We start from the raw sequence: 25,275 nt of genomic DNA on the forward strand, positions 1-25,275 counted from the left end.
GGCCATTTTATCGTCTAGGGGCCGGGGAAGCCGGCGGCCCTTGCTGCGGGTGGCGGGCGAGCCGGGGGTCTCGGCAGGGGAGCGCTGCTGAGGCCCCGCCGCACCGTTCATGGAGGAGAGGAGCGGCCGCGCGGCGCGCACCGTTTCCGCGTCCTCCCCGCGTGCTCGGCGGAGCCTCAGGCGGAGCTCCAGCTGGGCCTGTCTACCCCGCCGGGCGCCGACGGCGGCTGCCAGGCCAGGCCCAGCCGGCAACTGCTCGGGGGGTAGCTGGTGGCGGACACGGTGAGGGAGGAGCGGGCGCGCTGCCGCCGCGTCCTCTTGCACGGAGCCAGAAGGCAGCGCGGCGCGGCCCGCCGTGCGCGCGGACTAGGGAGCGGGAGAGGGCCGGGCCTCGGCGCCGCCGCTGCGGGTCACCCAGCCTTCCGCAGTGGGGGTGGGCGGCGGAGCGCGCAGGCCGGGGGAAGGGCCAGGCCCCGCCGCCTCTCTGGGCGATGGAGTGAGGGAGCCAGGCTCGGCAGCAGGAAGATGGCCGGTGGTGGCGGCGGCGGCGGCTGCAGAGACAGCTTGTTTCTGGAAGGTGCGTGCACGGCTGAGAGGGGGGAATGTGGCCCATGGGCTGCGTTTCTCTTCTGGCAACCAGGAAGGGGCACGGTAGAGACTGGGGAATGGGGGAGGCGGGCGTCTGTGTGCATCTGGCGGGGGGGGAAGAAGAATGGGTCCCCTTTGGGGGACGACGACAATGAGAGGTGGCTTCGTGGTGGGGGAAGGGTGGGTGCCGTAAGGGGTGGTTTGGTGTAAAAAGACCTGCTTTTGAGGGAGCGGTTAGTGAAGGCGATTTGATTTCTTTTTCTTTCTTTTAATTTTGGGAGGCTTTGGAAGTGCAGTGTTTTCTTTGTAGAGGCAGAGCAGTGAGAGCAGCCCGAGCTCGGTGCGCCGGGGCCGGTTTTGCAGCGGGAGGAATCTGCTCTGGGGTGGGCGGCCGGGCAAGGTTAGCGCTAGGTGAGGAGAGGAAGCGGGGATGGCTCTGCCGCCTCCCGCTGCACTGCCCTGCCTTCCTCTGCTCCCAGGCCCCGGCCTAGCCCGCACTTTTTCCCCCAACCGTAAAATGAGTCTCGCATGCTTCTAAAATGATACTTTAAAGGTCTGGAAGGAAGGTTAATTTTGTAAGGGGGATCACTCTTAGATTTGTGATACGAAGATGATGATGAATCTATCAGCTGCAACTGAAAGAAACCTTTAGCCTTATAAAGCCTTCAGTAATGTTTTTGATGTGCGAGTTTGGTGGGGTTTATTGATCACCGTAAAGCCTTTGATTTTAATGGAAGAAGTCTCCTGAAATTCGAATATATTTAACTGTTGAGCCTTTACAATTTCACAATTAAAAATAAATATATATGTAAGAAAGACTCCACCAACCTGCTATTGAAGTCTTGCAAAATTACTTTAAGCACATATACTGACCACGTAGGCCAATAGTCTGTTAAATTCTGCTAAATTACTGTGACGATAACGAAGAAAAATATATGTTAATGACATAAATTACTTCTCGTAAGTAGAGTTTTTCAAGTGAAGGATAAGTTTAGCATTGAAGATTTTGTAGTACCTGCAGAACATATATCTTGCAGATTTTCTCTTGCTACAGTACGTTGAGTTTTCTTTTATATTACTAGAGGTTCTGAAACAGAAGTGCTGTATGAACAAAATACTGCTTGTTGTTTTGAAAAATTAATATGATATTCAGAAACTCGTTCTGATAAATAACCACTGTCGTGTTCCTTCCCTCCTACCTGTAAAGTGTTTGGTGGTGAAATGCAGACACTCAATTTTTTCCCGAACTCTCTCCACAGAATATAGTGTGGTTTGTCCAGACAACTAGACTGATGACTAGTCACTGTCTTCTGTGTGCACCTTGGCTACTTAGGGTTTGGACAGGTGGCTAAGAAAAGACAGATTTCATGTGCAACACTCACACTTTTTTACTTCTGAGATCTTTTTCCAAGAGCAGGGCCAATATGACACTGGATAGCATCCCCCTTCAAAGCTTCAGTATTCCCGGATTGGTGCAAGTTATCAGCTGGTTCTGTGTTTCTCTGTTTTTTGGGTATGTGTTAATTTAGGGTTTCTATCACATCATTAATCGTAAAGAGTGTGCACACAGGTGTGAGGAAAACCTATGTGGATGATGGTGGCAAAAAATTTCTGAGGGTGGCCCAAGTTCAAATGGAATGCTAGTACTGTAGCAGATCTAGTAAGAGCTGGTAAACTTTGTATTAATTTGAAGCAAAGGAAAAAGAAGGCTTTCAGATGTTATTTGAGTTGTTCTTCTTAGGGATGTTGATTTTATAGGAAAAAGTAAAGGCATAGTATGTATGTGTATAAATATATATATAGGGCTTTTGGGAATCTGTAATGTGGAAGCATGCAGCAGCATGTTAGGTCAACCCAATGATGTTAGAACCACCATTATCCAAACACTAGACAAGCACGAGGGTGCCAGACTTCTGAAACAAATGTAAGGTGGACAAAACCAGGAATAGCGGTGTATAGAGAAGGAAATATGGCAACTTCTGTTGCAAGATGATGCTTAATACATGACCCTGGAGTTATAACCAGGCTGAGTTGTATATATTTCATGGATTCTGTTGGAATCTGCATAAGCAACAACTAGAAACCATTTACTTCATGTTTTTGGCAGTGTTACATTAAAGGCTGGTAGAAAGGAAGGGGAGGACTTCTCTCACCATCTCCGCCATTAATGCACAAAACAATTAATTGTGTGCCAGATGTATGTTAGGTGTATTACTAATTGAACTTGGTGTAATGGAAACTGTGCTGTTTAAATATGTACCTATGTGTGTGTGTGTGTATATATATATATATATATACACACACACACAGAAACTTGTCATGCTGTCATGCTTAGGTTAACCATCAGTCAGATTTAAGATCAATACACAGTTACATGGAATTAATTGCTTTTAAGTGTGATAGTTGTTCAGAATTTTCATTTTGATTCCACATGTCCAATAAGATACTGCTTTTCTCTCATTTAGTGTAACAGATGTTGCAATAAAGAAATATGACTGTCATTGTGCTGTTAAAGTGCTTCCTTTTAATATTTTTATTTTATTCTCCAATAAAAACAAAATGGTCATTCCGGAAGCATGTTCCTTGAGTGTTTTATCTGTTGCCTGTAATGCTGTTCTTGAACACAGTGATTCATACTAGTACATGGTTTTTGTCTAGTTTTGCGTATCTAATGTGTCATCATTTTTTATGCTGTGTTGCATAGACTGTTTTATGGAAAATGTGAAAAAGATCCCTAGAACTCTAATGTTTGACTCTTTTTAAATCAGGGTTTTTTATAGTTCTGGAGCAGTGCTAGTGGTTGATACACATCATATACATTGATATACCTGACCTGTGTGATTACTTTTCTTGAAATGTTAGAACTGTTAGAATTCAGAAATGTGGCAAGTACCTTATTTTTGTTATTTAAGCTAGTTGGCAAGAGGAATTAGTAAAACCTTTCCCTAATATTTTGAATTTACTTTCCTATGGTAAGGTTTCAAAGTTATGGGCAGAATATGCAGAAAATTAACACTAACAAAGTAGTCCTGTTGCATGGGAATTCTTTCCTGATTTGGAGGCCTAAATTTTAGTATATTTCCATCTCCAGGAATTCCAGTGTTTTTTAATTGATAGTCACACCTAAAATATAAAGCAATGACAGGCAAATCTGTTTGGATTTAGAATAGGGGGATGATCGATGTGTTGGAATAGAGAGTACTGTTCATCATTACTCCTAGAGAAAAATGTTGGGAACTTGTGTTATATCTGCCTCCTTGGATATTACTGAGTTGCAAGGAAATTGTAATTTCTCTTTTCCAGCCTTAAATGTAAAGTTTCCCTGTGTTTGTGCATTAAATAGCAGGCATACTTCAAAGTATTCCTAAATGCAGGTATTTTCCAGAAGAAAGGTTTTATTCCTTCCTGTTGTATTTTTCAGTCTCCTGGTGGTTACAGTAGTTATACTGGTAACCAATACTGAAGTTAATTTTTGAGGACCTCCTTTCTAAGGAATGTTGCCAGTCGCTACCTTCAGAACTGCTGAGAGATTTCAGTGCAATCATGATGGGAATTTGCTCAGTTTTCATTTCATTTTCTTGGGAACAGGTTTCCTAATAGCGGTAGAGAAGTGTGGACTACTCACTTTGCTGTTGTCTGCCAGAGGACTCTGCTTTGTTTTTCATTCAGCTTGCATGTGTAGAATTGCCTGCACCAAGGAAAGGGTTTTAGACTTGTGTATTTTATTAAAGGTAGCTGAGATTCTGGAGTGCTACAGAAACACACAGCCTTTGTATATTAGTGTGTAGACATAGAGCTACCATTTGAAGAGGTGGTCAGCCTTTTCTGTTTTTGTTGTTGTTGTTGTTTGTTTGTTTGTTTTTTTCCCCTTAATCATATTGAGAAGTCTCTGATGGGGTAAGACAAATTAGGAGGGCAGAGTGGTCTTTATATTCAGATAGAACACTTAAAAATTTTCTACCTGCTATGACTCTTGATTTTTCTTTTAATAGTGAAATTTAATTATTAATAGTTTTAATTGAAGCAGTCTCTGATGCTTTGTTTATGACCTACTGAAATGAGGTATTAGCTTGAAAATGAGGGGAAGGGATGTTTCAGGTATCATCCACATTCTTGTGTACCTTTATCATAATCCAAATTCGTGCTTTATGCTGCTGAATTCTTGTGGTTTATATCAGTCTCATCAATACCCAGACATGTTCTGTTCCTTTCTTCTGTTTTTCTTGAGAGTAGTTTTTTGTCTGAAAGTGGGAAATTTGTGACTTTTCCATGGTTTGGTTATGTCTTCCAGTCTTCCGACCCATTCAGAATTTCTTTCTAGCACTGTATATCCGTCTTCTCAACCTTTGTTCAGCTGTCCTTCCCAGTGAGTTCAAGAATAAGAAACTTTCTCATTGACTTCAATGGCAGATTAGTTTCTAGGATTACAACCCACTTGTTGAGAACTATTTGTCAGCAAAGTCAAATTGAAACTATCTTCTGTCTCGTTATTTGTATGTGCCAATCTAGCTTGGGTGATAGGTAGCATGAAATAAAAAGAAAGGCTGATTCTTAAAGCATATAGAATGATACTAAAATTTTCATTTGTTTATTAATGCTCTATAACATATGTTGTAATATGCTTGGTAGCGCATTGTATAATAATAGCTTGTGTCCAAGTCCTCTTCCGCATTATCACCTTCTGTTTAATTTTGACATGCAAGATTCAGGCTTTTCCTCGGCTTTGTGAATTGGAAAGCATCTGTGTGCAATTTTCTGGTTATCATTCTGGAGGCATTTATTATTTGGTGTTTTTTCTCAAGTAGCTGCTGCTAGAATAAGTTTGCATGAAGTGGGACGTAGAAACTTCAGGTGTAAGAGTAACTGTCTTCTATGGGATGCCTCATCTGTTGTTTTCTGGCTCTTGGATTTAGTAGTAAAGCACTACTGTTTTCTCAGAAAAAGCACAGAAATTTTACTGGTTTTTAATGGCAAAAAAAAAAAAAGGAGAATGTTCCTGAAGAGATCCTTGCACTCTTTATGTAAGTATAAATATGAAAGTAATAGTAATAATGGAAGTAATAACATCAATATGTGGCTTGATAGCAAGCATAAACCAACATTTTGCAAATGTCTTACTTGCACAGATACTTTTATGATGAGTCTGTCTGGGTGTTCTAGTCCTCTGCTTCTTGTTTTATGTACAAGGATAAAACATAATGGATTATTTATTATAATAGTTTCAACAACAACTTTGGCTTTCGTTACTGTTGTGTCTTGAAGACTATGCATGCATTTCAGTGCAGTATCAGACTTTACCTTTTCTATAGAGCTTTAGCTGTGTCTCTTAAATGACATAACTGAGGGGTGTCCAGCTGTTCTGTGTTGTATCTGGTCCTATAATGTGAGACTAATCACCAAACTTGCCACTTTTAAATATTGCTTTATTAGAAGATGAAATGGTTTGAGGTCTCTCTCATTATTTTGTCTACTCCCTTCCCACTAACAACTATTAAATACTTTTATTTGTAGATTTATAGGGATCTCAAAAGTAAATAGCTAGAAATTTTGTGGAACTTGCCCAATTCCATGAAACAGAGAAGTCAAAATTAGTTCCACTGAAGTGAAGGTTTCAGTGTTGGCTCAGCAAGGTTGGGTTTGGTGCTGCCTGGTGTCCCTACATGCACTGGCTGATAAGTTGGGGCTCAGGGCAGCTAGAGGACTTGGTACCCAGGGCAGGGAATGGCTCTGTGTGTGTGTGCACACTCCAGAAATGAGTGGAGGAGTGTACAGGGTAGCTTAAAATACTGCAGGAGGCTGGGACAAGAAGATAAAAATGGAGCTGTTGTGGTGGGGCAGGCTTTAGAGATACAGGAAACAAAATATTTTTGGGGGTAAAAGGGCAAATGTAGTTCTTCGCTTGGTTGTTCTGAAAGGTACTTCCATTGGGGCTGGGGGTGTGGAAAGCAGATTTGGAAAGTTCCGTTCTTTGGGCCCGTGTTTTTGCACCTATTTGGTTTCAATTTGGAGGTTTTTAAGGTAGGGATCTTCTTACATAGGTTGAAATCTGTCTGATGCTCCCCACATGATTACTTCTTGCTTAAAATTAAGAAAATTGAAGAACTGGTAAAAATATTACAATTCTTATTCAATATATAGAATTAAACCTGGTGGTAATTTTATCTTGCATATTGATTTTTTTAAAGTATGTGTTCTTAAGCTTCCTATTACTGTATTTAACAGCCTAGCATTTGTAATATTTTCAGGTGAAGCTGATCTTAAGCTGCAATGAAGTCAGAGTTGATGTGTCATGCTGGTCGAGTCAGTTGCTTATGAAAGTCATATTCACAGGAGTAAATGGCACTTCTATAGTGGGTGCTCCGCAGCCTTTGTTGACAAATGTATTGATGCAAAACAAATAACCTGACAATCCTTATTTCCCTGATCCTTCACAAATGTAAGATAAAAAATATTCTTTTCTGCTGCCAAGGCCACAAAATTTCATTTCTTTTAGTAAATGTGGAAAAGATAACTGGTTTTAAAATAATGGGTTAAAACCAAATGTTGTCTTTTAGGCATTAAATCACTGCCTAATTCAGTGACACATGTTTAGGTTGGAAGCATTTTTGAGAACTGCTGTCATGTTGTAAGAAGAGCTTAGTAGTTCATTAGTACATAGACATTTTTGTGAGATGTCTTTTAAGTACTTTCAATGCAATGTCATAAAAGTACCAAAAACTTATTTGATTTTCTTGTGTGCTGTAGTGTCCCTGTACAGAACTGGGAATTGTGCCAAATGGGATTCAATCTCTGAATTACAGTCTAGTATAAATTAGATTACAGAATGGCTAATGGTTATTTGGTCACTGTGGCTAACAAGGGCAAATAACTTTTGAGAAGTTGTTTTGTTTTTATTTATGGTGTAATGTCTGCTATGAGTTAAAGAAATAGTGGGTTTGCAGTGCTGTTGTTTCAATAACTTTTTTCTAAGTAATTTGTGGAAGGAATTATGTTCTACTATATGGGGATAGTTGATTATTAAAAGGATTGTAATAAATGCATAAGTACGTATATCTTGTAGCTAATGTACGCTAGAAATTTGTAGCATGGATATTAAATTTGAAAGTAATTCTTTCAAAATAAGCTGTCCAAAGAATAGTAAAATGATTAAGCTGCACTGTTATTGTCTCATAGAGGGGAATGATAAATTTGGTGTGTGGATTCTCTAAAGCAGTAAACTGTGGTGTTGCTTCTTTTATCGTGCTGCGACTCCATTTTGGATGTAAAGCTGCATGCCAGCTATTTATTGGTTTTCTTTGCAAGGCTAAAAATTATTAACTGGTTTGGGCGTAGGGAGCAACAGAACATTATTAACTGATTAGAGAGAGTTCTGTGTTGCAGCTGTACTGCTCTTAGTGCTTGCTGCTGCAGGTGGGAAAGAGGGGGAGATCTGCTGCTCTTCCCCCTTTGCCACCTATGCATTCCAGCCTTGTGGTTTGTCTTGTGGCTCTCCACCACCACCGAGACTTATCAGCTTATTGCCAAAGAGATTGAACTTGCTGTGTAGTGTTTTGCCAGACTGGCTCTTTGCCAAACCCCTGTTGAATTTGCTCATCGAAGGGTGATGAGAGGCAGGACAACAGCTTGGATTGGGGAGAGCAGACAGACTCTGCATGTGAGAGGAGTGTAGGATGTTCTCCCTTTCGTCTCTCTCTGGTGAGCTGTTAAGTCAGGTTAAGGTGTAATATATAGTTTAAACTTTAGAATAAATACTTTTGTGTAACAGCAGCTGTATTCTGGCCAGGGAAATTCAATTATTTTAAATAACAGTTTAACTTCTGCACAGAACAAGTTTATGGTGAAGGCTGGAGACTGGAGGGAATAAATTAACAGGCTGTGGTTATTCTTGCCAGGTTGGTCGGCAGGCTGTTAAAATGGTTTTGTTAACGGGCAAGTGCTCCAAGTGCTGCGTGAGGCAAGGAAATATTTCTGAATGCATGTCCCAGTAGTTCCTACGAAAGAATAATTTGGATTGAAAGACATTGAATTTGGGATATCTTTCTCTGACTAAATCTTGAATGATTATAAATAAAGAACAGTGATGATTCATAAACTCTGTGAGAAGCCTTCCTGGGGTTTTGTTTGTTTGTTTTCAGACTATTTATGCTGTAGCTGTAGCAAAGTCTCTTTGTTTGGTTTTTTTTTTTTAATAAGACTTCCCACAATGATGTTTTAGGAGTGATAAATACCAATAATATTTTGCTGGTGTGGCAGAACATAATACTATATAGCATGACGAATATCACGTAATCTTAGATATTTATGTCTGTAAGAAACAGTTGCAAAAATATTTGTTATTTTCATGACTTTTTTTTTTATCCAGTGCCATATAGTTGTTTGACATGTACTAAAATTCATTCTACTGATGTATTTTCATTAATTTTGTAGGATATAGTGTTGTGGTTTTTTGGCATGTCCAATTTTTATGGCTCATTTACCAAAATATGACTATCCTGCTGATGACAGAATCTAATACAACAGTGTAACAGAAGGATTATTCAAAAGCCCATTAGATGAGAATTTGAACTATGCAGTAGATGTTAGGTTTTGTATTTACAATTGTCTTTGTAATTTTTGAGGCTTACTTCTGTTAGAAACACGTAGTAGAGTCCGTTGAAACTATTTCTACCAAGGCTAACTGCTCAAGAGGCAATTTAAAGATCCTTTACGGTTGTGAATAAACCTTCAAAAATTAACTCCTGGCCTACTCTGGTTCAAGTTATTATGGTTGCATATACCTGGCACAGTGGGACAGTAAACCTTTAACTAGAGATTACTAGTTCTGCCATAAGGCAAATACATTGCAGCTGAATCTTTAACGGGTGAATGTCAGAAAAAAAAAAAAAAAAAACACAAAACCAAAAAAAAGCCTGTCACTAATGTAGTAAAGAAGTTGTTTGTCATATAGCAAAGCCTTTGTTAGATGGAAAAGACGCTGTTCCTTATTTGGAAGAAAGATGTACCCTGAGCTCAGTGATAGAAAGAACTGATAGATCAAGATAAGCATGTAACCACATATTTGGATGAAGATGACTGAAACTTCAGTCACAGGATGGTATCTTAAGAAGTTGGATGTTTTGCTTCAGGCTGTCTTTTGAATTACATTTCTTGAAAACTAAGTTGATAACTGGGTGCAATTAGTGAGCTGGCATGCGTTATTTTGTTTTTTTAAAATTAGTTGATCAATTGCACTTCCTCATCTTCACTGCCTTTACAAGTTATTAATGATAAAATGTTTATATTTCCAGTGACACTAAAGTTAATTTTTAGCTTTTTAAAAATAAAGCCTGCTTAGAGAATTTTAGCATACTGTGGTTTAGTTAGCAGTTGTCAATGTTCCATAAACTTGCTGCGTCTAGTGAAGTTTGTAATTACAGAGATTTCTGTGTTTTTAATGCAGCAATGCAGTTGCATTGCATCAATGCTTCACTGCACTGATGATATCTAATTGCAAAGGGATTTGAAGTATAATATATAGTTTATCTAAGGCGAGCAGGAGGCTGTTGCGCGTGTTTGTGTTGCGTTTCTCTGATTCCATTTATTTATTTTATAAGCAGATATTATTTCCTTGATTTTTAACTTCATATGTATTTGCAGGGGACCCCCGTGTGGGGCCATATTGTATGGCCATGCATGTAATTTTGCCAGCAATGTACAACACAGCCAGTACCTCTCTGCCCTGGGCTGCTCGGAGCGACGATCCGGCCACCCCTGCCATCCCAGAGACAGGGTGCTCACAGCTTTGCTTGGCTCAACACCGGCACTTCTCTGGCTTCATGGCGAGTTAGCTGAAGGAACTAAATTGGCAGGAAACTAATCCGGGGCTGCGAAGTGTTGGTGGAACTAGTCTATGTTCCTTTTCAGCCATATCAACAATCTAATCGAGCTGACTGCCCTCTCATATGGGTCTGAAAGCTTGCTGGTGTCACTTAGAATGAGGAAAGAAACCAGGTCTTTGGCCTTTACAGAAAGGTGCATGCAAATTTTTCTCACAGCTTAGAGTTTAACTAATTCTTTCATCTTCCTCTCGCCTTTTCTGTATTCATAATTTTCTGAGATGTGCCTTTTTCATTTGACCAAATTATTGAGGTTTTCTTGGTTTTGAGTGTTGTCTTTTTGTGTGCTTTTTATGCTGTCCAATTCAGGTGAATTTTTAACAGCATTTTAGAGTTTCTTCTTCTGTCCTACATTTGCAAGTTATTTTCTTGTAGAAGGCATGGAACCTTTCTGGAGTTTAATTTCTGTATGTTTTTATAGAGGAGATAATATCCATCCGACACCGTCTTTGAAAGTTTGCAGGATAAATCCAGAAATATTAAATAATACAGCTTCTTGATTTTTTTTTTCTCTTGGTATATAGATACAGTGCTTTATTTCAATCTGATGTTCCAATTATTGCAGCAAACCTGGAAACCTTCTCAAAGTGTTGCTTGCCTAATTTCCAGGTACTTAGGCTAGGTTATTAATCTTATTCTGTATGTAACTGCCTTCAACACTTTCTAAAAATAGATTGCTGTTTGTTTAGTGCTGCTATATTCTCAGTTGCACAAGGTTAGCTTTTTTTTATGCAAATGGATCCCACAGTGTGTAACTAAGTCTAAAATCAGAAGTGTGCAAATCAGATGCATAATATAAGGTTTCGTGCTGTATTTTGCTTATTCTATAAAATTCTTCCAGTGTTTAGAATTTGAGATTATATGTGATTAACATCACATACTGATCTGCCACAGAAATCGTACTCTGGAATTCCAATTAAGTGTCATCTTCCTTGAAATGGCTGGTTAGCTTTATATACTTTTCCACATTTTAAGAGTAAATTGGCAGTTCAGAAATTGTCCCTAGCCTATCCTAACCTTTTATCCTCCAATTTTTCCTATAAGATAGGAATATATCTCTCCTATATCTATCTTTCCTTATAAAAGTACTAACTTGCTTCTTACTTTCTGAATTTTTAGTATCTCTCCAGTCTAGTAATAAAAGTCTTATGTAAGTAGAGAATTACATGGGTTCATAAGGCTAGAGATGAAAACATTACCTGTTTGTTTCTTTCTTTTGTCCCCCTTTGTTGTATCCCGGTTTTGATGTCATTTAAATTATTTTACTTGTGTGGAAAGTTTAAGTGGGTGGCGGACTTAGAGAGAAAAGAAGGAAAATTACCGAGGTAATTTATTTTGGAAGCATTTGTGATGATGGTGCAGTTGCCTTAGGTGATGCTTTTTACCTCTGAGTAGTCGCTGATTTTACCTGGCTGCTGGTTAGAATCATGTGGGTTGGAACCTCCTGTCTAAACCAAGCCCAGTTAGTGCAGCTTGTTCAGGGTTTTGTTCAGTCTCCATGACCTCTCAGGTCAACCTGGTCCACTCTTGGGCACCTTTGTGGTAGAAGATAAATTATTTTAATGAGTTGGAATTGTCTTTGTTCCAGCTTGTGTCCAGTGCCTTGTGTCCCTTTGCTATACATCCCTGTGTAGAGCTTGGCTTTATCTTCTCTCTGCCTTCTCATAAGGTAGTTGAAGACAGCAAAAAGGTCTCCTCTCCCCTCTTTTGAAGGCTGAATAAACCCAGCTTTTTTAGTCTCTCCTTGCATGCTCCTTCTCCCTGGCTGTCTTGACCTTATCAAGGGCTGAGGTGAAGCAGACTAGCCTGTAGTTCACCAGATCATCCTCGTTGTCCATGCTGAAGATATTCCAGTCATTGGGAACCTCTGTCATGCCATGACCTTTCAAAAATAGAGTGGCCTAACAGTGACATTGGCAAGCTTCCTCAACACCATCAGAGGCCTCCTGTCTGATCCTAGGGACTTCTACATGTACAACTGGCGTTAAGTGTTCCTTAATCACATCTTCCTCAATGATGGGTTATGTTACATTCCCACAGATTCTGCTGGTAGAGCTGGGGAAATAGGAGGTCAGAGGGCAGAGCTTACCAGTGAAATATGCAGAGGGGTGAAAAAAAGGATCAAGTTCTTCCATTTTATTTCATGTCCTTTGTCACTAGGTTCCTGTCTCATTGACCAGTGTGCCCACATTTTCCTTAGCATTCCTTTGCTTCTGGTGTAGATAAAGAAGCTCTCTTGGAAGTATTTCTGCATTGTTTTCTGATCCTATCATGAGGGCAGCATCCTTGGGTTATAGTTCTTCCTCTCTGTTGGGGGAATCAGTAGAAAAGGTCAAGAAAAACTAGTTGTCCATTGTGTGGTTACTGCCGCTGTCTTACCAGATAAACCTTCAAAGACATTGCAAAGAAAAGGTTTAACATACTTTAAAGGTTTATCCTTCTTTTGTCTTCATCTGTTACTCCTTGTTGATACTGCAAAAATGTTAAACACAGTTCAGCAAATGATCAAACATACGCAGTTCTGTGTTCTTGAGTCCAGTCATTCTACATGATATTCTGCATGGTAAGCAACCCAATGTATATTAAAGTACTGGAGAAAAAAAAAAAAAAGAGAAAAAAAAAGTCATATATCAAAATATACAGATGATTTTCCATCTTTGAACTACAGACCTCTTATAAATGCTTTTTCTTTACAAACCTTTTGTCCGGGACTGGATGTTCCATGTTTATTATTGGTTTTCTGTTTACATCACATTCTTGAAAGAGTGGAGTTTTTATTAGCCACTTGAGAAATTAGATTGTTGTCATGTCTGAAATAATGTCCATACTTTGTATGTGTTACACTGGTATCATAGAACTTTACTGCTTAACTCTGTGTTTCATATAATATCTCACTATCAATTTATGTTTACTGCCTGTTATTGGAAGTGATTTTGACAGATTTTTTGCATCTGCTTCTGATTTAGAAAGTTAAAATATCTTTCAGGCAGTAGATCTCTATATTCATACCTAGAAATGTAGTGTAGGCAATGGTTCCATGCAGATTTCTTTGGTATCCTTGGTGCCTGAAACAGTCTTGCTTGCTGGATGTTCCTTGCCTCTGCTGTGCTCTCATAGCTGTGCTGTGGTTGAACAGAAGAGGGAATTGGTCCCTTCCAACTCAGGACATTCTTTTATTCTATGATATGGCTGAAAATGAACTTTCCCCCTCCCCTGCTGCTCAAGGTATTTTTACCTGAATTAGTTTACTTTCCTAGGTTTGCTGTCAGTGAAGGAACAGCTGTGCTGACCTACACAGGATTCAGGACAGGAGCAAGAAGCTCCAGCTTTTAGGAAAAGTAGGGGTGTGTAAACTTTTTCATGTAGTGGCTGCTTCAGGATGTGAAAAATGCAACCTTCCTGTGGTTACACAGTTGACATACTAGAGCTGATGGTATGAAAGCTGGAAGATAAGAAGCTATTTTGCATAGAAGCCTGAAGAAGCCGATCTGAAAGAATGATGAAGCAGCAGGGAAAGTAAAACAATTTACAAATATTTCTGTTTACTTCTATTTTATGAGTGCTGGTATGCTCTTAACAATATACATTATGACTCTGAATGAGCAACAAGTTGGAAAGCTCAGAAGCATTCTTTTTAATTTACTTAAATATGAACCTGAATGAAGGCAATGATTCTGAGTGCAGTTAAATTAATTTCCATTTTTGTGTGAATGCTGCAATATCTACTAAATTGGTTGCAGTTGTGATGGCCTAAGCATTCACAAGGTGAGGCTTGTATTATTTCTTTTATCCAGACTAGGGTAACTGGTGAAAAATAATGTAAACTTTATGTCCTCCTGTTAAAACTCCTTGGTCCTGAACCAAGCCTTTGTTTGATTTAGGTTTCACGTTTAATGTGGATCTTGGAGACACGGAAAGAAACGTGATCTCAGCAGATGAAAGACTTGTAAAACCTTCTGTGTGTTGTAATAGAACTCTTAAAGTTGTATTCCAGGGGACAATTCAGTGATACATGTGAAAGTGTTACTTTCCTAGAAAAGTTGGTAAATGCATTTGACATCCTTGGTGGGTTGACCTTGACTGGTTGCCAGGTGCCCACCAAGCCCCTCTGTCATTCCCTCACCTCAACTGGACAGGAGAGAGGAAATATGATGAAAAGGTCCTGGTCTTAAGGACCAGGAGATCACTTGGCAAAGCCTGCCATGGGCAAAGCAGATTTGACTTGGGGAAATTAATTTATTACCAATCAAATCAAAGTAGGGTAATGAGAAGTAAGAACAAATGTAAAAACACCTTCTCTCCACCTCTCTCTTTTTTTATGAGATCAGCTTCACTCCTGATTTCTCTGCTGTCTCCCCTGAGCAGTGCAGAAGGACAAGGAATGGGGGTTGTGGTCATGTAGTCACACCGTTGTCTCTGCCGCTCCATCCTCCTCAGGGCAGGACTCCTAACACTCTTCCCTGCTCCAGTGTGGGGTCTCTCCCTCAGGAAACGATCCTCCATGTACTTCTCCAACATGAGTTCTTCCCATGGGCTGCAGTTGTTCATGAACTGCTCCAGTGTGGGTCCCCTGTGGGGTCACAGGTCCTGCCAGCAAACCTGCGCCAACCTGGGCTCTGCTCTCCAAGCGGCTACAGGTCCTGCCAGGAGCCTGATCCTGCTTCCCACGGGGTCACAGCCTCCTCCAGGCCATCCACCTGCCTTGGTGTGGGAACCTTTCTGGGCTGCAGGTGGGTATCTGCTCCACCAAGGACCTCCATGGGCTGCAGGGGGACAGCCGGCCTCACCATGGTCTGTACCACGGGCTGCAGGGGAGTCTCTGCTCCAGTGGCTGAAGCAGCTCCTGCCCCTCCTTCTGCACTGACCTTGGTGCCTGCAGAGTTGTTTCTCTCACGTATTCTGTCTCCTCTCTACTGATTGTTGTTGCACAGCAGTGTTTTCCCGCTTCATAAATGAATTGTCCCAGAGGTACTACCACCATCGCTGATGGTCTTGGCCTTGGCCAGTGGTGGGTCCATCTGGGAGCCAGCTGGAACTGGCTCTGTCACACAGTGGGAGGCAGCCCCTGGCATCTTCTCACAGAAGCCACCCCTGCAGCCACCCAGTACCAAAACCTTGCCACGCAAACTCAATACAGCATCATATCCAAAACCATAAAAAGAAATCGGTATGTTTTTCTGGTCAGCTGAATATAGATCCATAGGGAATAATTTGTGGTAGAGCACTAGGTACAAGACATGCAAAAAAATCTTAAGATGTTATCTTCTGTTGGACACCAGCACTTTACTAAGTGCTGTATATGTTACTCCTCACTTCAGTGTTTTAGGCAGGCTTCATTTTAAAGGATATTTTTTTTTTCAAATGCCCAACTTTGCTCTTTTTTTCCCTGGAGATTCACTGTGAACTTTTTTCCTTCCATTTAGGGATTGCTTGATGACACTGTTGAATGATAGTAACTCCTGCTAAGGAGTTTACAAAACAGTGCCCACACACAGTAATTTAAAAGTGTTAATCTACTTTCTGCCATTCTTCCTGTAAACATACCTTGTTTTGTAATCCAAAAGTTGTTAATTGGTTTTACACAAATAGACTATATGGGGATTTTTAAAAGGCTGGCTTCAGGATGTAGTTGATAATGCCATAAAGGTCCTAATAAAAACTAAAATAAAAATTATTTTTTCAGCATGTTTTTTTAATTGGCTTTTTAAAAAATTACTTGTAACTGATACTGATCACAGTTGTTTAAAAAAAGCAGTGAAATATGTTAGGTACACGTGGTTTAGATGTCCATTTAAATTTCATCTAATATCACAGGCCCAGAATTGCTTATCACCCTTGATATAACAGCACCAAAGGGAGCTTGTAGTGGGAGAAAAAATGATTTGTCATTGCTAGTGAAATCTGCTCCAGCATGATGCCTTTCTTGGGCAGAGCTATAGCAATGGGCTTCTGTTGACTCAATACCTGCTTATTTAAATATTTCTTATTTAAATATTTCATTTTGGCTCTGAAAGTGTCTTGCTGATTAAAATGGCCTTGATAGTACATAGTAAAAATTGCAACATGGAGTTTCCAAATACAAGTGTTAGTACAAAATAGTTAGAAAGTTTGCCTGTGTGACAGATGCCTTCTTATCCCTGTTTAAAAAAAAAACAGTCCTGTATAGAATTGGATCCCAAGTAACCATTCAGAACAAGTAACTCTGTTAAGTGAACGGTCCGTCTAACATGATGGTAAACTTCTAGATTTGCATTTTGGTAGGACCAGGAATGCTGGAGAGAGTAAAAATTGATGCAGGGCTGAGTGAGCAGAACTAGGATACTAAGACTCTTCTTCCATGGGCAATTGAGCTGGTCTGTAGCGTTAGGCAAACCATCCAATACAGAAATGCTTAATTAAAAAAAAGGACTACAGAAAGTCCTAATAAACTTTTTGAAAGGGAACTAAAAGATGCAGTTGGAGTGTAAAGTATTTGCGGACAGCTTGGGAGTTTTTTAAAGACACCATCTTGGAGGCTTACAGCAAATGTATGCTGCTTATTTAAATAGATTTCAAAAGGCCCCCCAAGTGGTGGCATGGCAGGGTAATGAGAGATGTCTGAAATAAAACATCATCCATCTTCAAGCTGAACTTTTGTCTGGAATGAGGAAAATAGAAATAATATAAAAGCTGGTAGATTAAACCTGTGATTATAATGAGGTAGACAAAAAAATTGATTAACAGTCATAAAACCTGTTGTTAAGTTTGTCTTCGAACTCAGCAGAAAGGTTTCTCAAGTATCTGTAGGATCAGTAGACAACCAAGTTGTAAAAGGTGGCTTTGGAGAATATATGGTCATAGCTGAAAAATGGAATTGCTTGCACTCGCTTTGACAGCACTTACGGAGTTTGTCGTGCCAGAACGTTTCTTAAGATGGAACGTGATAGAATATATGACTCAAAGTGAAACATCAGTGGAAGAAATTGCAGTACATTAAGTAAACAGTGAACAAGGCAGCAGGATCAAATGGCATTCATCCCAGTGTTGTAAGAGGAACTAGGGGATAAAGGAGCTAATGATTGTGGAGTGTTAAGTATCGTCTTTCTGCTACCACTGAAGAAGGTAGCTAATGCGATAGCAGCTTTTTAAAAAGGCAGTGGAGGTGTTTGAGGAACTTTACATCTATGAGCTTTGTGACCATAGAACCTAAATTTGTAGAAATGGTAATGACCGGCATTAATTTCATCATTCTCTCTGTAGAGTCCATTGCCAAAGGCTGTTGGAGAGGCAGAGTTGCCTCTGGATAAAATGAATAGTTGTATAAGGAACAACTAACAAGAGATGGAAAGAGAGGGTAAAACTGGTTCATTTTGGTAATAGAAGGAGTAACCCATTGAATTCCACAATGTTCTGTGGTCAGGTTGGTGCACAGATAAAAGGAAAAGGGTTTGTTAGAGGGGTGACAAAGATGTTGCAGACTCTACTTGACTTAGTGTGATGGCTAGCTATTTATAGAAAATTGCAGATGCTCACGTTTTGGGTTATGTGAAATTCAGTGTAGATAAATGCCAAGTAATCTAAGTGAATGAGAAGTAGGAAAGAGAATTTTTGTAGATAATAATTGTCTCTGAACCAGTTCTTACCAGTTGTGAGTGAAAGATGGAATTTTCTAGTACATAAAGATGAATGCAGTACTCCATAGCAAGGAAAACAGCAAATCCAGTGCTAAGGCTTATTAGGAAAGGAGTAAAGAATGAAAAGGAAGCATCATGCCACATCTGTAGAAATTCATGGCGTGTATATATCTTGAATATTCCTCATAGTGTTGGTATCCGCATCTCAAAAAGGGTACAGTAGACAGGTTCAGAGAAAAGCATTGAGAGTCGTTTAAGGACGTGAAACCACTTTTATGTGAAGAAAAATTTTAAAGTAGAAAGACTCAGTTTTTTTCTTTTTCTGCCTGGGAAGAGTATGATGGTAAAAGAACACAACATAGATCTATGCAGTCGTGAGTGGATAGGGAAGGATAACTTATTACTGTCTTCCAAAGTAGAGGAACTGTAGAAGTGGGGTACTAAGTAGGAGCAAAAGATGCCAGATTGGATCAGGACAAACAAAAGTAGATACTTACTCATATAATGTGTAATTAAGCTGAGGTACTATCTGCTGCAAGATGATGTTGATTCTATAAAGTAGAGTTGATTTAAAAAAGCAAGAGGGGAGAAAAAACAGGCTAGCAAAGGCTGTTAAACACAAAAATATCACCCGTGATTTAAGAAGTCCTCAGTAGATGCAAGTAGCTGGAAGCAGAGGCTGAATATGCAATAAATATGTTTGCGTACACTGTTTATACTTTACCCTAGACATCTGTTGTTGGCTGTGTTGTTTGTTTGTTTTTCAAAGTTTCATTATTCTAAATGCATTTCCAACTATGTAAAGAAAAACATATTAGGAAAAGATACATTTAAATTATACCAAAATCAAAGCTGATGCATAGTGTGTCATACAGAATTCGTGTGAGAGAGCTCGTAGCCACAAGAATTAGGTCATGGGATGAACAGTGCTGTGCTTTAATGAGTGCTATCATATTTTGTGAAAATGTCCATACTATTAGATATTGCAGTAGATCAGTCTGAAATTTGATGTAGTATGACAGTTCTCAGAGTGTCCAGGTTTTCACTTAGTTGATGCTAACACTGAAATTTCAGCCAGCATTCAGGTCAGTGTCAGATGTTGAATTAAAAAAAAAAAAAAGGAAAGGAAAAAAATGTTGAAATTTTACTTGGGGCAGTTGCTTTTATTTGGAAAAGTTAATGATGTGCTTGGATATTACACATTTCAATCATAAATGTGAGGACCCTTTCTCAGCGTGGCATATAGTTGATATCAGAGAAGGAACCCTTAACTTTACAGGTGTAAGTAAAACAGTTGAAATCCTCGTAAACTACCTTGTAAACTACCTCATGTCATCATTTTTTATAACTTGCTAACTTTCGTTGCATTAGTTATCAAGGTGTTGAGAGATACTTCTATTTATTTAGGAAAATTAATCACCACTTCATTGATGAACTCATTTTGTCAAATTATAAACATTGACGTCAACAAAATAAATACTTGTGGAAAATATATACATCGGGTTTACTCCTCTAGTTTGTGTTAACTAATTACTCAGCTTGAAATTAAGACTTACCTTAACTTGTTCTCATTTCAGCTTTGGATAGATCGCAGTCCAAGAGAGATGGAGGTTTTAAAAATAATTGGAGCTTTGATCATGCTGAAGAAAGTGAAGGAGATGCAGAGAAAGAGTAAGAATGCTTTTATCTAGCCTATTGAAAGTAGAAATGTCTATTTATAAATAAAAAAATTTGTAATTTATTAATGAGAAACAATATATAATATCTTGACAATGTCAGTGATTGAGAAAAATGTTTTCAAATAAGTGATTATTTTAAATGGTATTGCCATATAAAAATGCATTATAATGTAAATTTAATTGTGAACATGGGGCTTCAACTTTTCCTTTTAGTAGTGATGCTAATAAGTACTTCTCATTTATGATTAAGGTACTTCAATAGCTGTAGGCCCACATCAAGTTAAACTGAGCTTAAAAGATTCTAGGTTTTTCTCCCTTGTACTTATTTCACTGGGTAGAGTTACGGCTGGTTTCGTTCTCAGATCATTTATTTCTTCGTATGTTTGGATTTTGACTGATGCTTAAACCCCACGTGTGTTGTTTGAATACATACTTGTCTTTGTGACATTTTATTGTTACTAATATGCTTTCTCAATATTAATGCATTTATTCCAAAAAAGACTAAAGAATTGTTAAAAGAACAAAATTTCATGCATGAAGAATGCATGTTAGGTTTATTTGTTTTTCTTAGATATTTAGAGACTAGGACCTGCAAGTTTTAAAAGGATACTATGCTATGGATCTCTGGTAAAGAGAAGCAGAATCCTTTAGTTCAAGTTCAAAAATAATTCTTATATGAACTTTTATCTTGTAATATTCTGCCAAATATTGTGTGCTGGAAGGGAGGTAGGAAAATATTAGTAGACACATAACCACCTAAGCTGCAGCAGCGGGCTATGCTGTAATCTTAAAAAAACATTAAGAAATGTGATGTTTTCGTCATTAAAACATGAGTTCAGGAGTTCATTGAAGTGTGAGGTAAACATTAAACAAAACTGTATCAGAAGATAAAACCAGTTTTTAAAAGGTTCTCAAACTAGGGGCATTTTGGTTTTCTAAAATTAAACTTGCTTTTTTCTTAGCAATTTTACATCTATTTCTGGTGCACAGTAATATGTTCTAAAGGTAGTGGCAGCACATACAATAGAGTTAGTATTTGCATTTTACTTGAGAAATAAAAATAACTCACATTTGTAAGCATAGCAGCTTTTTTTCTTCTAGTAATTCACTGCTGTTTTCCATCTGTCTGCAGCTGATGTTGACTTAAGAACACAGATGAGATATGCATAGTGTAGTGATGCTAAAAAAACAGTTTAAAAAATGATTATGGACCATATGTTTTATATAATTGTGTCTGACTTTAAGATGGTATTTCTGAGCGATTTTTCATTCCTTTCAGATATCCTGTACAATGAACAATTTTGCCTTAGCCAGTATTGAAATTTTATTACCTCCTCACATGAGTAATTAGTCTTTATACCTATGAATTATGCAGAATCTTATTTGGAAGTATAGATAAAAGAGTAGTTGAAAATTGGCTTAAACTGGAGATCCTGCCTTTTTTGCTTCCCCGTCCTCTGATGCCATTTCAGGCAACTTCTCGCTCCCTCCAGACTGCTTTATGTTTTAAGCTGCCCACATATTTACTTTTGGTAACACCAGTTTTTTTTTTTTTTTTGTCTCGATGGCTTTGTAAGCTTTGAGCATTTTCAAATAACGTGTCTATTTTACTTTTCTGATACATTTTTGCTTTATGTAACAAAATACTGACAGAAAGAAATCTTGTGAAGGCAGATGATTTGACAGTGAATTGTGCTTTTCTTTCTGAATTCCCTTTACCCTTAGCAGAACATTTCAAAGATTATCAGCTTTAGTTCATGGAATTGTTCCAGCATAAAGCTTTGTGTCCCACAAATATTTTGAGTATACTATGCGATAAGTATGCATTCTGGCAATTTTTTTTGTATGTCATTCTTATTTGTTATGGTGTGCTGATATTTACTAGCAATCCTTGGAACTTAGTGCATTTCTGCATGGAGAGAGCTGTAAATCTGAAGCAAACATCTGGATGCATCTCGTGCTTGTTGTTGAGGCACCAGCATTTTAGTGTCTGACCTTATCACAGCTTTTTACCCTCCTAATGGCAGACGCACAATAGTTTGTTTTGAACTGGCCCAAGAATAACATTCCAGTGCTTAAATGATTAGCTGTGTTCTTGTATTGTCCCATGAGATCTGTGCTAACGTTGTTGGTCAATACTGGATGTCTGTTTGGACTATCTTTCCACAGTGAGATGAGCAAAAAATATGTGGCTGGTGACTTCCTACCAAAGCATTTTTAGAGGAGGTAGTTTATTTTAAAAGAAATGCGCTGTTTAACTGATTTGGGGAGTTATGAGCCGTCTGGTAATATGTGAAGTAATGAACACAAGAAGAGTAAAGAACTTCTGTAAACTGAAGAAGATTTTGAAAAATAAATTATCACCCAACACAATATATATTTCTTTGAGTGCTGCTGGAGTTGATACTCAGCATGAGTTAGGGAAATTCAAAATGGGAACTCACAAGTATCTTATCCCAAAGTAACTGCTTGCAGATGCTTGTCAGTCCACTTGAAAGAGGAAAAGTAACATTATTGATGATTTAAAAGATTTGATCTACTTAAGACAGCAATCAAGGTGATAGCAAGTGACTTAAGACTTTTTCTTGCTTTGTACTTGGAGATCACACAGGAGGAGAGGAACCTTTATGTAGAACAGTAGAAAAAAAGACGAGTTTATATTTACTTCCTTTGTAATAGCTCAGTAAATGTGTTTGAAATATGTCTCGATATATGCCCCATAGTGGTTTTGTAAACTGATGGGCTCAGTTTGTCTTGTCTGTCATACTGTTTTTTTTTAAATAGCCCAGACTTGGGACTTCCACTGAGACTTGTTCAAGAGTAGCCTTGTCAAAAAACTGGATACAAATAAATGCGTCTTTCTAATTTACTTGCATTATGGTATAATTTCTTAAATAACATTTTCTTTCAAAAAGTTTACATTTTTGTTTAATTTTATTTAGGGGGATAAGCTGCTTGTTCACTTGTATTCCTGACTGGGAAAACAATTATAAGTTGGGTTTTTTTTTTTTAATTTCTGTTTACCTTTTTTTTCAATTCCTTTTTTCTTTTTATTCCTTTCTCAAGAAACGTCCCATATATACATAGCTGTTTTATGCTTCTCTTTTGACCTGGTTAGTAAGGCACTATAACCTTTAAATTGATAAAAAACTTTCTGTTCAGAGCCTCAGTTTTTAATTTTTAGCTGTTTTAGCTAAGGTTATTTTTAATAGAGTGGCATTGTGCATGATTTGAATAATACCACTGCTTCTTTTATACCTCTGATACCAGGGCTTTTTTTAATGTGCTGCCTACCACCATGTAATGTAAAATAAAGAATGTACACAGTGCGCTGTGAGGGGAAATACGTCAGCTGCCTGGTTTTATCTGTGAGGGTTTTCAGAAGTAAATTCCAATTATGTTTGAAACGTGACTGCATCAGTTGGTGGTTGAGAAGAATGCTTGCAGCTCGTTGGAGTGTAACCTCAGTGATCAACAGAGGTTTAAAGTTTGGGTTGCTTTGAAAAAGTAATTATGAATTGCCCTTTGCAAATAACTCTGCTTACCTAAATTACTTCTGTTTTGTTTCTTAATTTTAGTAAGGACTTAACTTTCATTTGTTATAAAATTTTAATTAAAATATTGAAAAGTTAGAAGTTATTGTTCTGATGTGAAAATCTCTTTCTCCGGTTCCTTGGCTAAAAGTGGCAAAGTTTGGAGGCATCGCCTTCTCCCAGCAAAACTACTGAGGTTTCATTTCAATACTGTTAATATGGTATTGTCTGGTATGTGGGAGTTTGGTATAGTGGGTTTTTTCCCTGTCTATATAAATTGCATATTTTAAGCAGAGAACTGTAAGCATGTGATACATGAGCAAATAGACATTACTCAGTTGCTATGTATCCTGCTGTCTGAAAAAACAGCCTTTTTGGTACTGGTGCGTATACTTTGCATTTGTTAAAATCTAAAAATACTGGTTCTTTGAAAACATCCAATTCCCAAATATTTTTCTAGTCATGTCATCTTAGTTGCATCATGAGACTTGTTCAGTTTGGTTTAAGGATTTTTTTCTGTGTGTTTTCATTTGTAGTCTGTTACCTTCTCTTTCACTGACCCAAAACACCTTTGTTAAAATGGTTGCTTTATGGTGGCATCTTGAAGCCCTAGAAGTGTACAAGGGCATTTTGAAAATCATCGTGATTTTGGCGTGAGCTGGAGCTGAAGAAGGAAAATGTATCTAGAGATGAAAAGATCTCACTAGGCCAACACAGCTCCATGTACCATAGGCGGCTATTCATGTTTGTGCTGCAATGTTTTATTTATTCTTATAGGATCTGGAAAATTTCTGAAATTATTAAACTCATTGTCTTCTGATGAAGGGTTGAGAAAGCTCAGAGGGCCTCCCTTGAAAGAGACTTTAAAAAAATATTACAGTATTTTAAAATTTCAATATCCATGGATAGTCTGTACAGAAGTACAGCTATACTCTTTTGGGTTTGTGACACTTCATGCTGGAAATTAGTCATGATTCACTACACTCTTTGTTTTACCATTCTGCACCTAGAATTGTTGTAGTCTTTAAACGAAAGGAAAATACAACAGCGCTGCTGGCAAAGCGTTGACATTTACAACATTCTTCCCATATCAAAACCAACTGTGCACACAGTATTATCTCCTCAACTTTCAGGGTCTGCAGTTCTCACCCTACAAGTCAAAAACTTTTAAATTTTATTTTGCAGAAGAAATATCTGTATTGCATAAGATGGAGGAATAAATCGTCACGTTAAGGGAAATCTTGTGCGTGGAAGAAGGTTTTAGGAAATTGGGAGGGGTCGAGTCCTGAGTGGTGACTTTATATATAAAGAACTGAAGTCACTACATATATTGCAGTCAACAGGTCATACCTGCACCTAAGAAATATTCCACCTTCACCTCCATCATTGTTTCTGTTCTGTAGCTGTTCCTTGGAACTCCTGGCATAATTGCATGTATTTTTAAGTAATTTCTGCCTGAATGATCTTAACTAAAAGCCCTAAAATACATGCAATTACAAGTTGGCTAAAAGTTGTATTCTTTTGTTGCAGCCAAGAGAGGAGTAACCCTATCTGAATTAATGAGATGGGATTATTTGCAGGTTGCTTCCTGGAAGCAAGAAGGTGTTAGCCTAATCTTGTTTCTATCAGTATAAATGTAGGATGGGGGTTTTAATGTAAATACTCAAGATTATTTGAGGATAATTGCCTATTACTGAAAAGAGTACATTTTCACAATATCATAGGGTGGGTTTGTTTTTTTTTAATCTTCTTCCCTATTATAATAGTTGAACATAATAGACAGAAGCACTGAAGAAACACATTTTAATGAGCAGTTGAGCCAAACTGAATACAGTGTTTTTAGTAAGACATATTTTGGCAGTAGTTGCTATAGGGTAAAATTAAGTTATATGTGAGTTCTTCTCCTAAATCATTATGAAGGTTGTGGTTTTAAACTTCATACTTGAATATTAATATGTTTGAACAAACGAAAACTGGTTTATAGGTT

General features: G+C 38.3%; 1 protein-coding gene across 3 annotated transcripts in view; it reads left to right on the forward strand.

The window, feature by feature from the left end:
- The first annotated feature begins 270 nt into the window (after positions 1-270).
- The window catches only part of SENP6 (SUMO specific peptidase 6), a 76,347-nt gene continuing 51,342 nt past the window's right edge, over positions 271-25,275 (forward strand). For 2 of the 3 annotated variants that reach the window (XM_065056343.1, XM_065056344.1), the window contains exons 1-2: positions 314-577; positions 19,654-19,747. In XM_065056343.1, the coding sequence (XP_064912415.1) occupies positions 526-577; positions 19,654-19,747 (146 nt within the window). In that variant the 5' untranslated portion in view covers positions 314-525. Of the gene's footprint in view, positions 578-19,653; positions 19,748-25,275 lie in introns of all 3 variants that reach the window. The other variant, XM_065056345.1, reaches the window with a different exon arrangement.

This window comes from Columba livia, chromosome 3, assembly GCF_036013475.1.
Source record: "Columba livia isolate bColLiv1 breed racing homer chromosome 3, bColLiv1.pat.W.v2, whole genome shotgun sequence".
Classification (NCBI taxonomy): Eukaryota; Metazoa; Chordata; class Aves; order Columbiformes; family Columbidae; genus Columba; species Columba livia.